This window comes from Scyliorhinus canicula, chromosome 19 (assembly GCF_902713615.1).
Source record: "Scyliorhinus canicula chromosome 19, sScyCan1.1, whole genome shotgun sequence".
In the NCBI taxonomy this organism is placed as follows: domain Eukaryota; kingdom Metazoa; phylum Chordata; class Chondrichthyes; order Carcharhiniformes; family Scyliorhinidae; genus Scyliorhinus; species Scyliorhinus canicula.
In genome coordinates, this window is record NC_052164.1 from 68,347,076 (window position 1) to 68,361,864 (window position 14,789).

The window sequence follows — 14,789 nt, forward strand, 5'->3', positions numbered from 1 at the left end:
ACTGCCTTGGTCCCTCCAAATATTATCCCCAGCACCTTCAGGACATCTGACCTGTGAAGGGGACGAGGGATCAGTCGGCCCAATTCCCAAAAGAACATGGCCTCATTTACTTGCCACGATCTACCTTGGCACGCGAGGCCTGTTCAATATGGTCGCAGATGTTAACCACCTCCTTTTCTTGAGTCTTGGCTTACTGTGCAAGTCCCCTCCCTATAAACGTCTCCACCTCTCCTTTAAGTTAGTCTGTAAAACACGCCTCTTTGGCCAAGTTTTCTGTCTTAATCTGTGTCACGGTTTGTCTGATTACTTCGCTGTGCCTCACCATGACACCTGAAGGGCGCTATACAAATTAAAGTTGTTCGTTCAGAAGTGCATCGGGAAATTTACATTTTTTTGGGGCGTCCTTCGTGGACCTGGAATGGGGGAAGTTTGTGGCTGGCTCGCTGACGGCTCTGGAGCGTCAGTCAGGCGGATGAGGAAGTAAGGAACTGGGCTGGCTCTTGCCTCGTCTATGAGTGAGTGAGTGTGTGCGTATCCGGCTCCTGCCCGGGGAGAAAGCGGATGGGGTGATTGGGAATTAACCCCCCCTCCCTCACGGCCATGGGAACCAGCAACACTGGGCAAAGCCCCCGGGCGGGGGACCTCCGTCCCTCCGTAGAGGCGTGGAGTTGCGGCTACTGCGGGAAGGATTCCTTCTGCGCTAAGGGTGAGATGATTTTATTTTGGAGGGAGGGGGGCAAATGAAAGATCGGGTGAACAGGAGAGATTAATGAGACAATGTAGGAGTTACAGGCATTAGTTGATGAGAAATTGTTACATGAATTGTATCTGATACATTGTAACATAGTAAGTATCAAGTTATCTGAACACTATCTCAGTAACTGAAAGTGAAAGATTATTTAACCTGCCCTCATTTGCTGGCGTTGATATCCCCTTGTAAAGTTTTTCTGTCAATATCATGCTAGCGTGTCAGTTACCAGACCTGTTGATTTCAGCTGCACATCTCTCCTGCTGCTGTTGTGAAATCCGTTCCATTACATTACAGGGGTGGTTTGGTCTTGCCAAGTTGCCACTGCCTCAACTCGCTCCTCTTGGCCTCCTTTTCGGGGTATGAGCGGCTTTCTCCCGCCGTTCCGAGTTTTTTGGGGGGGTTTAGAAATACCTCCCATGTTTTCTTTCGTTTTTAAAACATTTTTGCTCAGGTTTCTATGTGAACACTCTTGTGTCGCGAGAGTAAAACATCCAGCACAGTCCCTTCAGTCTCTGCAATATATTGGTGTAGATTGATGGAGATTCAACCACTGGTTAAAATGACAATGTTATTTTAAAGCGGTGCCTTTGTATCTTGGACGGATTCCTCTAGTGTTCTTACTTCTTCCATCACTCCACAAGGTTAAGAGCTGCAGCTTTTCCGAGAGCCACTTGGAGTGGGAGCTAAAATACTGCGGATTCTGGAAATCTGAAATGAAAACAGAAAGTGCTGTAAACATTCAGCGGGTCTGGCAGTGTCTGTGGAGAGAGAGAGAGAGAGAGTGGGGTGGGGAACAGAGTTAATGGGCACGATCTAACGGAAAAGGTTCTAAATGTAGTCAGCGAGTGGGAATTGCTTCCTGACGGTGGAGCCGGTGAGACCTTACCCGTATCTGACGCCAATTCGGGCTTCACATCGGGATGATTCTCGCCCATTGATTCACCTGGACCGCGTCTGGCAGCTCCTCGCTAACGCGAGGGAGCCACACTTAAAACCAATCCTGCAGAGCAAACCCCAGAGAGCAAGCTGCCATACGACCAGGAGACCTGCATCACGATTCAGAGGCGCCGTAGAGTCTAGACGGGATACCGTGTTCCCCTGAGGGGGTCGGAGCGTCAACCACAGGGTAACCAGTGCTACCTGGGAGGCAGTGGCAGCAGCCATCAGGGTGGGGATTGTCACAAGGAGGACTGCCACCCAGTGCTGCAAGAAGCTCAATGACCTCCAGTGGGCCGCATGGATGAATTGGCATGGCCCCCTGGTCAGAAAGTCCCACACCTGTAAATATCTGAAGTCGTTCCCTCTTGCCAACCCAAACTCTCCTCCAGTGCCCTCAAGCAAGGGAACCTCCCTTCCAGGAACAGGTCCCCAATCCTCTGAATTTCTGCCCTTTGCCAGACTCGAAACCCCCCCCCCCCCCCCCCCCCATCCAAGCTCCCTGGCAAACCGCTCGTTGTGGAGGCTTTTCTTTTGATAAATATTTTTACTCAATATTTTAACATTTTACACCAACAGGGCACGACGCCCCCCCACCACCCTTGCAGGAACCAGGTCTCCAAAACGTAAAATGGACAACCTCCATCTCTGGTGGAACCCCTCGTCTGCCCCTCTCAGTGCAAATTTCACCTTTCCTAAGAACAGACACTCCAACAGGTCCCCCAGCCACGCCGAGGGATTGGAGGGAGAAGTTGACCTCTACTCCAATAGAACCCACCTCCGAGCGACCAACAAGGTGAAGGCTAAAACATCTGGCCCCGCTCCCATCTGCAACTCTGGCAGATTTGACATCCCGAATATGGTCTCTAGGGGACTCTGCTCCAATTCCATATGCAGAACCTCGGACGTGGTGCTGAAAAACACCCCCAATATCTCTCTAACTTAGCGCAGGACCAGAACATATGGACATGGTTGTTATTCACAACCCAATTATCTAGCTTAACCACCTCCCACACTGCATGCAACTCTCCTCCACCCCCTCAACCAGTTCACTTTAGGTGTCTTGAATAACAAGGAGAACAAACCACAAACACAAATTCAAATTCAACAATATTTATTTAACACACAATTTGCCCGTATACTACCCACAAATATAATCCTGAGATACCCAAGATTGGTTTATACTACCCGAAAGGATGGCTTGGTAGGTCATGGATCTGACCTGTGAGCCCCTCTGGTTCGTAGTCACGAAGGTGGTTCTCGCTGGTAGTCTCTTCCATCTTTGGTCTGGCCTGTTTGGTCAAGGTCACCTCCCACTTCAAGTTTTAAGTCCTGAGGTGTCCTGAGTGCCTATTTTTGTCCCCCTGGGCTTCGCGCCCTTTTGCTTCTTCCATTGGCTCTCTGTTAGGGGTTTCGGTGTCTAATGATCCGATTGACAGGGACTCTGGGTCCGCCCCAGGTGTCCATCTCTCGTGGTGTTGTCCGCAGGTACCCCTTACCAAATAAGGTGATGCCGGGAATTCTAGGCGCCCGAAAGTTTAGCTTGCTCTGGGCATTTAACAATAGATCAGTAGATATCAATCGGGTCGATTATCTCTTGATGGCCTATTGACAGGACAGATCTGGACATGTCTTGGTAGCCTGTCTGGTGTTACTGTATTCAAACTTGGCCAGTTTGAATTCCCATAGTGCTGCGTACAGGAGAGTCTGTGGCTTGATTTAAAATGCCCAATTCTTTAATTTAAAATATTCCGTTTTAAATCGGGCCCAAGAACAAGGCCTTGCAAGGTTACCACATTACTGAACAATATTATGGATTGGGAGGTAACCATAGAGTTTGATTCTTCATTCTAGGAGTAATAATTAAAACCTGTAGCATAGGAATATTGCTACCTGGTGTAGGTGGATTCAGAGTGGTGATATAGGAGAGAGCACCTTGTTCCAATTGATGTGCAATGACCATGTTTTCTGTAAAAAAAATTAAATAAAGTTCTTCTGTACAAACCAGTTTGTTCTAAGCAGGGTACCTTCCAATCTTTTTCTGCAGCAGTATTGAACATGGAACATACCTGCACAGTTCCTTCCAGGCTGCTGTGATGCTGCACATACATACAGATTAGCAGGAATATTGTTCATGACTGCTACCATTCTTAGGTGAGGTTGTGAGATTCCTTTGTCACGAAGGTACACCATCCCAAGGTGCTTCATAGGCACGTCATGAGACAAAAATATTTGTTGCATTTGCTGCAGGGCTCAAGATTCCTGTGCTACTCAGAGGCCAGTACATATATTTTGGCATAGTTCCTGGTCTACTTTAGACTCCCGCTCCAGAGGAAGCCCCATAGACCTTGGGGTCTGCAGAATGCCTCAGTGCTAATGCAAACTCACTTGATGCATGAAGGTGGATCTACTATGGGCCGCAATGAAGAGGAAATGGAATTGAACACTCTTTCTTTAAGGTTGCTTCTCCATGCCCCCTGTGATTTGTATCAGAGGAAGGTGGGTAGATTGGTATGGTTAGGCGTGTGAGTGTGTGTACGCGTGTGTGTACTCCCATCCGCTGGGTTAAGCAATGCGAGGTGTTGGCCAGATAGTCGTGAGCATTCCACAGAACAGGCTCTGTAGGGGGATTTCAAGTAGAAAGTGTTGCTTCATTCCAATTCAAATTAGATGGATTTTATTCAGAAAACAACATTTATATGCATGTGTTGGAGTAATTTGAGACATGAAATGTGATAAGTCTGTTATTATCATTGTGGGTCTTAGATGTGGTAGTCATTGGCCTGGACCTGCAGACAATGCTGGAGGCAAGACTGGTGGTAAACTCAACCTTTTTATGAAACAGTACACTAACTATGTATAATACAGACTCAGCATGAGGCTTTTTCTCCATGGTATGTTAGAAGCATAATTATGGTGCAGAAAGAAACCATTCAGCCCATCGTGCCCACGCCAGCAAAACACAAGATAACTGGCTGCTTTTTTAAATTCCACTTTCCAGCACCTGGTCTGTAGCCTTGCAGATTAAAGCACTTTAGATAAAGATCCAGGTATTGTTTTAAATGAATTGAGTGTTTCAGCTTTGACAACAACTTAGGCAGTGAATTCCCTCTGGGTGAAAAAGACTTCCCTCATGTCCCCTCTAATCCTTCTACCAATCGCCTTGAATCTATGTCCCCCTGGTAATTGACCCCTCAGCTAGGGAAAACTAGTCTTTCCTGTCTACCCTCTCTAGGTAGCTGATAACTTTATACACCTCAATTAGGTCACCCCTGTGCCTCCTCTTTCGAAGGAAAACAACCCCAGCCGATCCAATCCTCTGGGACCTCTCCTGTATCTAGGGAGGATTGCAAAATAATCCCCAGAGTGTCTGCTATTTGCTCCCTGGTTTCCATCCAACAACCTGGGATTATACATAGTTGGTATGCTGTTTAATAAAAAGAATTTGGGTCCTCGGGCATCGATCCATCAATAACTCGGCTGGAGCAACCTTGCTGATAACACGTGGGGTCGTGTTGTATGATGCTTTAAGGGTTTGGACTGCTCTTTCAGCCAACCATTGGAAGTGGGTGGTAGGGGGCCATCCGTATGTGCTGGATCCCCTTTGATTTGATAAAGAGTTGGAACTCTTCCACAGTGTAAGTGGTGCTATTATCCTTCCACTGGAGCAAGATCCTCCGCCAGGCTACTAGGGACGCAAAGGCCAGAACACTGGCCTCTATCGCCTCCTGCACTCCCGGCTCCACTGCAACCCCAAAAATTGCGAGTCCCCAGCCTGGCTCGACCCTGGATCCCACCACCCTCGACACCGTCCTTGCTACCCCCTTCCAAAGCTCCCACAACGCTGGGCACACCCAAAGCATATGGGCGTGGTTCGCTGGGCTCCCCGAACACCTAGTACACCTGTCCTCGCCCCCGAAAAACCTACTCATCCTCGACCCAGTCATGTGGGCCCTATGCAGCACCTTGAACTGTATGAGGCTAAGCCTCGCACAGGAAGAGGAGGAATTCACTCTCTCCAGGGCATCCGCCCACGTTCCCTCCTCAATCTCCTCACCCAGCTCCTCTTCCCATTTGCCCTTCTGTTCCTCCACCGAGGCCTCGTCTACCTCCTGCATCACCCGGTATATGTCCGAAATCCTCCCTCCTCCAACCCACACCCCCGAGAGCACCCTGTCCCGTACCCCACGTGGGGGCAACAAGGGGAACCCTCCATCTGCCGCCTGGCAAACGCCCTAACCTGCATGTACCGAAACATGTTCCCCGGGGGGAGCCCAAACTTCCCCTCTAACTCCCCCAAGCTCGCGAACCTCCCCTCCACAAACAGGTCCCTCAACCTCCTAACCCCTGCCCTGTGCCAGCCCAGAAATCCGCCATCAATGCTCCCTGGGACAAACCGGTGGTTCCCCCATATCGGGGCCTCCATCGAGCCCCCCATTTCTCCCCTGTGCCGTCTCCATTGCCGCCACCACCGGGCTCGTGGTATACCTCGTTGGAGGGAGCGGCAACGACGCCATCACTAGCGCCTCCAAGCTCGTGCCCACACAAGACGCCGCCCCCATCCTCTTCCATGCTGCCCCCTCCTCGTCCATTACCCACTTACGCACCATCGCTGCGTTGGCAGCCCAATAGTACCCACAGAGGTTGGGCAACGCCAGCCCCCCCCCCCCCCCCCCCCCCCCCCCCTATCCCTGCCTCGTTCCAGGAACACTCTTCTAACCCTCGGAGTCCCATGCGCCCACACAAATCCCGTGATACTCCTGTTGACCCTCCTAAAAATGGTCTTCGGGATAAGGATGGGAAGGCACTGGAACAGGAACAAAAACCTCGGGAGCACCGTCATCTTAACGGACTGCACCCTCCCCGTCAGTGACAGTGGTAACATATCCCACCTCTTAAACTCCTCCTCCATCTGCTCCACCAACCTTGTGAGGTTGAGCTTGTGCAGGGCCCCCCAGCTCCCTGCCACCTGGACCCCTAGGTACCTGAAGCTCTTCCCTGCCTGCTTCAATGGGAGCCTACCAATCCCCTCCTCTTGATCCCCCGGATGTACCACAAACACCTCACTCTTGCCCAAGTTCAACTTATACCCCGAGAAACCCCCAAATTCACTGAGAATCCTCATCACCTCCGGCATCCCCCCCACTGGGTCTGCCACATACAGCAACAGGTCATCCGTGTACAGCGACACTCAATGCTCCTCCCCACCCCGCACCAGGCCCCTCCAGTTCCCTGACTCCCTCAATGCCATGGCCAGTGGCTCAATTGCCAACGCGAAGAGCAAGGGGGACAGGGGGCACCCCGTCTCGTCCCCCGGTACATCCGAAGTACTCCGACCTCCTCCTATTTGTGGCCACACTCGCCATCGGGACCTCGTAAAGCAGCCTCACCCACCGGATAAACCCCTCCCCAAACCCAAACCTCTCCAACACCTCCCACAAATACTCCCACTCAACCCTATCAAAGGCCTTCTCCGCATCTAATGCCACCACTATCTCCGCCTCCCCTTCCACAGCCGGCATCATAATAACGTTGAGGAGCCTTCGTACGTTTGCGTTCAGCTGCCTTCCCTTCACAAACCCCATCTGGTCCTCATGAATGACCCCGGGCACGCAATCCTCTATTCTAGTGGCCAGGATCTTTGCCAGCAGCTTAGCATCGGCGTTCAGCAGCGAAATCGGCCTATATGATCCACACTGCAGAGGGTACTTGTCCCGCTTCAGGATCAAGGAAATCAGCGCCTGTGACATAGTTGGGGGCAAAGCCCCCCTCTCCCTTGCCTCGTTAAAGGTCCGGACCAACAGGGGGCCCAACAGGTCCAAATACCTTTTATAAAATTCCGCCGGAAACCCGTCCGGCCCCGGCGCCTTCCCCGACTGCATGCTCCCTATCCCTTTGACCACCTCCTCCAGCTCGATCGGCGCCCCCAGTCCCTCCACTTGCTCCTCCTCCACCCTCGGGAATCGCAGCTTGTCCAAGAAGCGCCCCATTCCACCCCCCTCCACCAGGGGCTCCGACCGGTACAGTTCCCCATAGAAGTCTCTGAAGACCCCATTAACATCTACTCCCCTCCGCACCACCTTCCCAGCTTTATCCGTCACTCCCCCAATCACCCTGGCCGCGTCCCGCTTTCGGAGCTGGTGTGCCAGCATCCTGCTCGCCTTCTCCCCGTATTCATACACCGCCCCCTGTGCTTTCCTCCACTGAGCTTCCACCTTTCTGGTAGTCAATAGGTAAAATCTGGCCTGAAGGCTACGCCTCTCCCCCAGCAATCCCTCCTCTGGGGCCTCTGCATATCTCCTATCCACCAGCACCATCTCCCCTATCAGTTTCTCCCTCTCCCTCTGCTCCCCCCTCTCCCTATGGGTTCGGATGGAGATCAATTACCCCCCCTTCACCGCCTTCAATGCCTCTCAGACCGTCCCCACTCGAACCTCCCCGTTATCATTGGCCTCAAGGTACCTCTCGATACACCCCCGAACCCTCTCGGCCACCTCCTCATCTGCCAACAGCCCCACCTCCATGCGCCAGAGCGGACGTTGGTCCCTCTCTTCCCCAGCCCGAGGTCCATTCAGTGCGGGCCATGATCTGAAATGGCAATGGCGGAGTATTCCACATCCTCCACCCTCGACACCAACCCCCTGCTCAGGACAAAAAAATCAATCCTCGAGTAGGCCTTATAGTACGTGGGAGAAAAACGAGTATTCCCTGGCCCTTGGCCTCGCAAACCTCCAGGGTCCCCCCCCCCCCCCCCCCCCCCCCCCCCCAATCTGGTCCATGAATCCCCTCAGCACCTTAGCCGCCGCCGGCCTCCTACCCATCCGGGACTTGGATCGATCCAATGGGGGATCCAGTACTGTGTTGAAGTACCCCCCCCCCCCCCCCCCCCCCCCATGATCAGGCCCCCACCTCCAGGTCCGGAATGCGGCCCAACATACGCCGCATAAACCCCGCATCGTCCCAATTTGGGGCATAAACATTCACCAACACCACCCGCTCCCCCTGCAGCTTGCCACTCACCATCACGTACCTCCCGCCACTGTCAGCCACCACATTTAACGCCTCAAACGACACCTTCTTCCCCACCAGGATCGCCACCCCCTTACTCTTCTCATCCAGCCCTGAGTGGAATACTTGGCCCACCCATCCCTTCCTCAGCCGAACCTGGTCCACCGCTCTCAGGTGTGTCTCCTGGAGCATGGCCACATCCGCCTTCAGCCCCTTCAAGTGCGCAGACACCTGGGCCCGTTTGACCGGCCCATTCAGTCCCCTCACATTCCAGAATATCAGCCGGATCCGAGGGCTCCCTGCCCCCCTCCCCTGCCGATTAGCCATACCCCATCCCTTGCCCACACCCAGCCAGCGTCCCCCGCTCTGCCAGTTTCCCACAGCGGCAACTCCCCCCCCCCACCCCCCCCCCCCCCGGCACCCCTGCGTCCTCCAGCTCCTTCCTGACCGTTTCAGCAGCAACCCGGTACCCCCCCCCCCTCCCCAGGCTAGGACCCCTTCTAGCCGCGCCCCTCCCTCCACAGCACTCCTGTGAGCCAGCTAACTTCTGCTGATCCCGGCGACTCCCGCCCTACCTTCGGCTCCTCCCCACGTGGGACTGCCCCTCCTCCATTGTGCCCATCAACGGGTCCACCTTCCCCCTGCTCTTGCGCGGGAAAAGAAAACAGCCAGCAACGACCCGTGCTTCTCAGCCCCGGCCCCGCCCCCACCACCTCACAGCGCGGGAAACCCGCAGAAAGCCCACGCTTTCGCCCTGCCGGGCCCCGCCTCCTCCAGGGCCACTCCCATTGTCAGTCCCCCCCACCAGCTCCCCGAACTCCCCGTTTACCCCTCTGCCCGAACCCGTCCACCAGACCCCTGCTTAAAAACCCATATCGAAAAAACAGTACGACATCACCCCACCCACCCTAAGGCCAACCCACTTCTTACACTAAACCAAGCAAATACAAATACAGTATTATACAACATCCCCCATCCTAGACCTCAGTTTGAGTCCAATTTCTCGGCTTGCACAAAGGCCCACGCCTCCTCCGGGGACTCAAAATAATGGTGCCGATCCTTTTAGGTGACCCACAGATGCGCCGGCTGCAACATGCCGAACTTCACACTCCGTCTGTGGAGCACCGCCTTCGTCCGGTTAAACCCGGCCCTCCGCCTCGCCACCTCCGCACTCCAGTCCTGGAAGATCCGCACCTCCATGTTCTCCCACTTGCTGCTCCGCTCCTTCTTGGCCCACCGGAGCACACACTCACGATCCACGAACCGATGAAACCTCACCAACACCGCCCGCGGCGGCTGGTTCGGCTTGGACCCCCTAGCCAGAATTCTGAGGGCCCCCTCTAACTCCAGGGGCCCCTGGAAGGACCCAGCCCCCATCAGTGAGTTTAACATAATCACCACATAGGCCGCTAGGTCCGACCCCTCCAGCCCCTCCGTGAGGCCCAGGATCCGCAAATTCTTCCTCCTCGACCGGTTGTCCAGCTCTTCGAACCGCTCCTGCCATCTTTTATGGAGCGCCTCGTGCATCTCCACCTTCCCCGCCACGGCCACGACCTCGTCCTCCCTTTCGAAGGCCTGCTGCTGCAGCTCCCGGATCGCAGCCCCCTGGGCTGTCTGGGTCTCCATCAGTTCCCTGTTGGTTACCTTGATGGACTCCAGCAGCTCCAACCTCAGCTCCTGGAAGCAGCGCAGCAGAATCGCCTGCTGCTCCTGGGCCCACTTCCTCAGCTCCTCGAGGCCTCCGCCGGCTGCCGTTTTATCTTCCTGCCCCCGTTTTTTCAGAAGTGCTTTCTCTGGTTTTTTCTCTGCCCCACTCCTGGTCCGGACCATGGGACCGTTGGGGTCGACCCCTGTCCTCTTCCCCCGTTGGGATTTTCCGCTACAGCTCCGTTGGGGGCCCTGAAAAAAGCCCCAAAGTCCATTCTCCGCGGGAGCCGCCGAATGTGCGGCTTAACTGCTCATTGCCACCACCGGAAGTCCCATCCAGGGTAACAGTTAACAGTAATGAGGAATGGCTTCCCCTTTAACTCAAAGAGGTCTATTCTGAGATGCCCCCAGGGTTTGAATGGGAATGAGGATGCCATCAGTAGTTCTTTTTTGCCCTTTGTGATGGATTGCACAGATGATCCAGCTCAAAATCATGTCCTGCAGTGATTTTTGCAAATCCTGGCCAGCAAACTGAATTTCACCGCTTCCACATCACCTTTGTAATGCTTGGGAATCTCTAATGCATTCTTAGAAATCATATTTTATCAGATTAATAAGGCGCCCACAATACGGAGATGTCTGCATTGCTCCAAGTATTGTTTGAGATAGTTTGCAACATATTTATGCCATTTTTCTTTTTTGCAGTATTCTCGAATTATTTTCTGTGCTTGTTGTATTTTGTTTAGCCTCGTGTGTTACTGGTAGAATTTAACAGCCAATGAATTGTACAAATAAGAAAAGTGATCTCTGGATTTCAATTATTTGTTAGGGGTTGACATTCTCACCCACGTTATGTTCTGGTCTTCCAACAGGAATGGCATGACAGTGCACGTGTTGTTTGCTATTTTGCCTTGTACATGTTCATCTGGACCCTTCACCTGCTGGTCCAGGGAAATCTTCTGCCTGGTTTCCACAAGATTTTCCAAAGCACCTCCTTCAAAGAGGAGTTGCAAACCTTTGTTGTAAATGGTTTGGTTTGTGGATCGCATTAAAAGGATTCTATGATTCCTCTTCCTTTGTGCTGGAGTTTAGCAGTTAACTGTCCCTTGATTTTCAGTGAATGACCCCTGAGCCGTGCAGCCTTTTGGTCAATGGCTGGAGGGAGTATGGGTTTTCACCACTTGTATCTGAATTCAAACTCCTGCTCCAGTGTCTAATTTTATGCTTACTTATGTCCTTTGACCGGAATATCTGTACTCCAGCAGTTCGCATTTAATGCTGTAATTTCTCCGAATATTGGTACTTCTGTTTCTTTCTCTTCAACTTTTGAATGTTTTCAATTTCCTGAATGGACCTTGTCTGTATCTCCTTTCACTGTTTGGGTAAAAGCTATTTGCTGATTTAATATGATCTCCCTTGCAGGAATGGCACTCTGCATTTTTGCAAGATATTCTTTGCACCAATGCAGCTTTTTCCTGCAATTGCAGAGCACTGAATGACAGTGACTACTGCACCCTGTTCTCTTGTTCTCTGTTTGGTATTGGGTGCACTACAATTTCTTTGTGCTATGAACCGGACTGGATCAGCTAGTTTTTTTTCTTCCACAAGATTTCCTTTTTGCCTTGAATAAAAATGTTGTTTTGCTTTCTCTTCTGCCTGCCTCGTTACAGCTTTAGTTAAGATCAAGTTTTTACTCCACTGAAAAATAATCTGATAGTGTCCCCCCCCCCCCCCCCAACAACAATAGTCCTAAATGAATTAGTCTTTCAGGGCTCAATATGCGCAATTTTTAATTAATCAATGTAACTGGTATATAAAGGAATATATGTTCTATCCTGGTCTTTGGGTGCGTCTATTAAACTGTTTTTCTGAAAAGTAAATTCAAGCTTAGATAGGTTTTGACAACCTCTTCATTGCTGTGTCTTCATTTTTGCCCTGTCATCTGCACTGCCGCCCATGGTGTAGATTAATGTACTGACCTGCTGCTTGCGCCAATCTGCTCTGCTGGTCCCAGGACTGTTCTGTATCTGGAAAACCTGTGATGCCAGCTCTGTCACTTCTTGGTTTGATCCTGGCTTTCCACGTGATCAAAGCACTGGTAAAAGTAGGATTTTTCTTTTGCCATGTTTTCTTTTTATTGTTGCCTTTTCTGGAGTTTGGTTGAAAATTTTCTCTTACTGTCCTTCTCCTGCAGTCTTTTCTCTTGCTGCTTCTATCAATCGTGATTGAGGCTTTTCAATCATCCCTCCTTTCATTGTACTTTTTTGCTGCCACCATGTGTTCTTGTTGCTGTAGTGGTGGGTCATAGATGTGGTAGCTGTAGGTCTGGGGTTACGGACAATGCAGGAGGCAAGACTGTTGGTAAACTGTACTTTTTATTGATCATTGTGCTAGCTAGGTGCAATACAGACTTGAAATGAGGCTCTACATAGAACTCTTTCTCTCTTTCTCTTGCTCATTTTCATGTGATCTTATGCCACTGGTGACGCTGTGTATTTACATATTCCGTGTTTAACTATTTATACTACAATAAGTGTAAAATGATTTGGAGGAACCCAATGCTGTCAACAGTAAGAGTTTTCCTCGCTTCCTCTCTGGGACTCCTGTGAGATTGATTGCTATGTTTAGTCAACGGCTCCATTGTCATTGTATCATGTGGCTGCCTGGTAGGAGAAGGTGAATCTATCTGTAAATTGTGGGTGGAGAGGCCTGATTCAATAGGACGCCACACCTTTTCCTCTCCATTTCAATGGTAGATACAAAAGAGGCAACAAAAAAAGAAAGATGAACTCTGGATTTCAATTATTTGTTTGGGGTTGACATTCTCACCCACATTATGGCCTAGCCCCACTGAGTGCGAATAGATTTTCATTATCCTGGTAGTTTTCTTCCCTCCACTTCATGCAAAAGGGAGTGGGGGGCACGCTCAGGGGGCTGATTAAAGATGCCCTGTGGGGTCGGGAGGTTGGGGCAATCGTGACATTAGGGAGGAGGCCGGGAAGGGGGGGGGGGTAGACCTCCCAGCTCCTGAAGAGGACCAAATCTGAAGGGGCTTTCAGATTGAGGCCCCTCCTCTAGTACAGGCGCCGGTGATGGAGAATAGTTGGAAAACGGATTGCCCGCCTGACCATTCAGCCCATGCGACAACATAAAAAATGCACAGGCAGTCTAATACACTGGGCAACAGGGCAGATAATCCCCTCAATTGGCTCATTAACTGTCGGCGGGGGCACTGCCACCGCGATATCGGGTGAGTGCGAGATGACCTCTGGCTGGGTGGCTGACGTCATCACATGCTATTTTATCCTGCCCGAGACATATAGAATTCTGCCCTTAGTTTGTGTTCTGCCAGAGTCACTCGTCTCAATATAACCTTGGTCCAAATATAGACAAAAGAGCTGAATTGCAGAGGGTAGTGCGAATGCTCTTGACCTCAAGGGATTCATTCAGCAAAGTCCAGCACCAAAGAGTCTCATGAAATTGAAGCCCACGGAAATCGGTAGTGAAGGGGGATGGGGAATGCTCCATGGGGTTGGAGTCATATCCAGGACAAAGGAAGATGTTTGTGCTTGTTGCCAGCCAATCAGCCCCAGGGTATCCGTGCAGAAGTTCCCTCGGGTAGTGTCCTAGGTCCAACCATCTTCAAATGCTTCATCAATGACCTCTCCTCCATCATAAGATCGCATATGTGGATGTTTGCCGACGATTGCACAATGTTCAGTTCCATTTGTGACTCCTCAGATACTGAAGCAGTTTGTATTCACAGGCAACAAGGCCTGGGCAATATTCGGGACAATTAACAGAACAAAATAATCTCTAATAAAAGTGAGCTTAACCTGTGATGCTCAACGGCACTTTGTCAAACCCTGCATCATAGATATCGTGAGGGTCACCACTGACCAGGAATATTACTGAATTTGCCAAACCTATATCATGGCTCCAACAAGTCCAGAGTGTAGGTATTCTGTGTGAGTGAGTCACCTCCTGACTCTTGAAAGCCTTTTCCAACATTTACAAGATAGGTCGGGAGTGTGATGGAATATTTTTTATTTGCCTAAGAAGCTGAACACACCCAGAGCAAAAACAGCCTGCTGGATGAGCAACCCTCCACACCAGCACACTGTGGAATCAGTGCAAACTAACTTGGAGATGCAATGCAGCAACTTGAGATTTCCTCAATGGCACCCTCCAAACTCACTACCTCTGCCATTTAGAAGGGCAGGGGAAGCAGGTGCATGGGAACATCAAACCCCTGTCCAAATCATGCACCATCCTGACTTGGAAGTATATCACTTTTGATCAATCACAATCCTGAAACTCCCTCTAATAACATTTTGGGAGTACCATTACCATCACCACATGGACTGCCACAGTTCCAGCGGGCAGCTCACCATCGCCTATTTGAGGGTAGTTAAGGATGGCCAATAAATATAGGCTTTTCAAATGA

The 14,789-nt window shown here is 51.2% G+C and overlaps 1 protein-coding gene across 3 annotated transcripts in view; it reads left to right on the top strand.

Moving 5' to 3' along the window:
• The first annotated feature begins 416 nt into the window (after positions 1–416).
• Positions 417–14,789, top strand: part of LOC119953863 (arginyl-tRNA--protein transferase 1-like) — an 80,323-nt gene continuing 65,950 nt past the window's right edge. For 2 of the 3 annotated variants that reach the window (XM_038778458.1, XM_038778459.1), the window contains exon 1: positions 417–706. In XM_038778458.1, coding sequence (XP_038634386.1) covers positions 601–706 — 106 coding nt within the window. In that variant the 5' untranslated portion in view covers positions 417–600. The remainder of the gene's footprint in view (positions 707–14,789) is intronic. The other variant, XM_038778460.1, reaches the window with a different exon arrangement.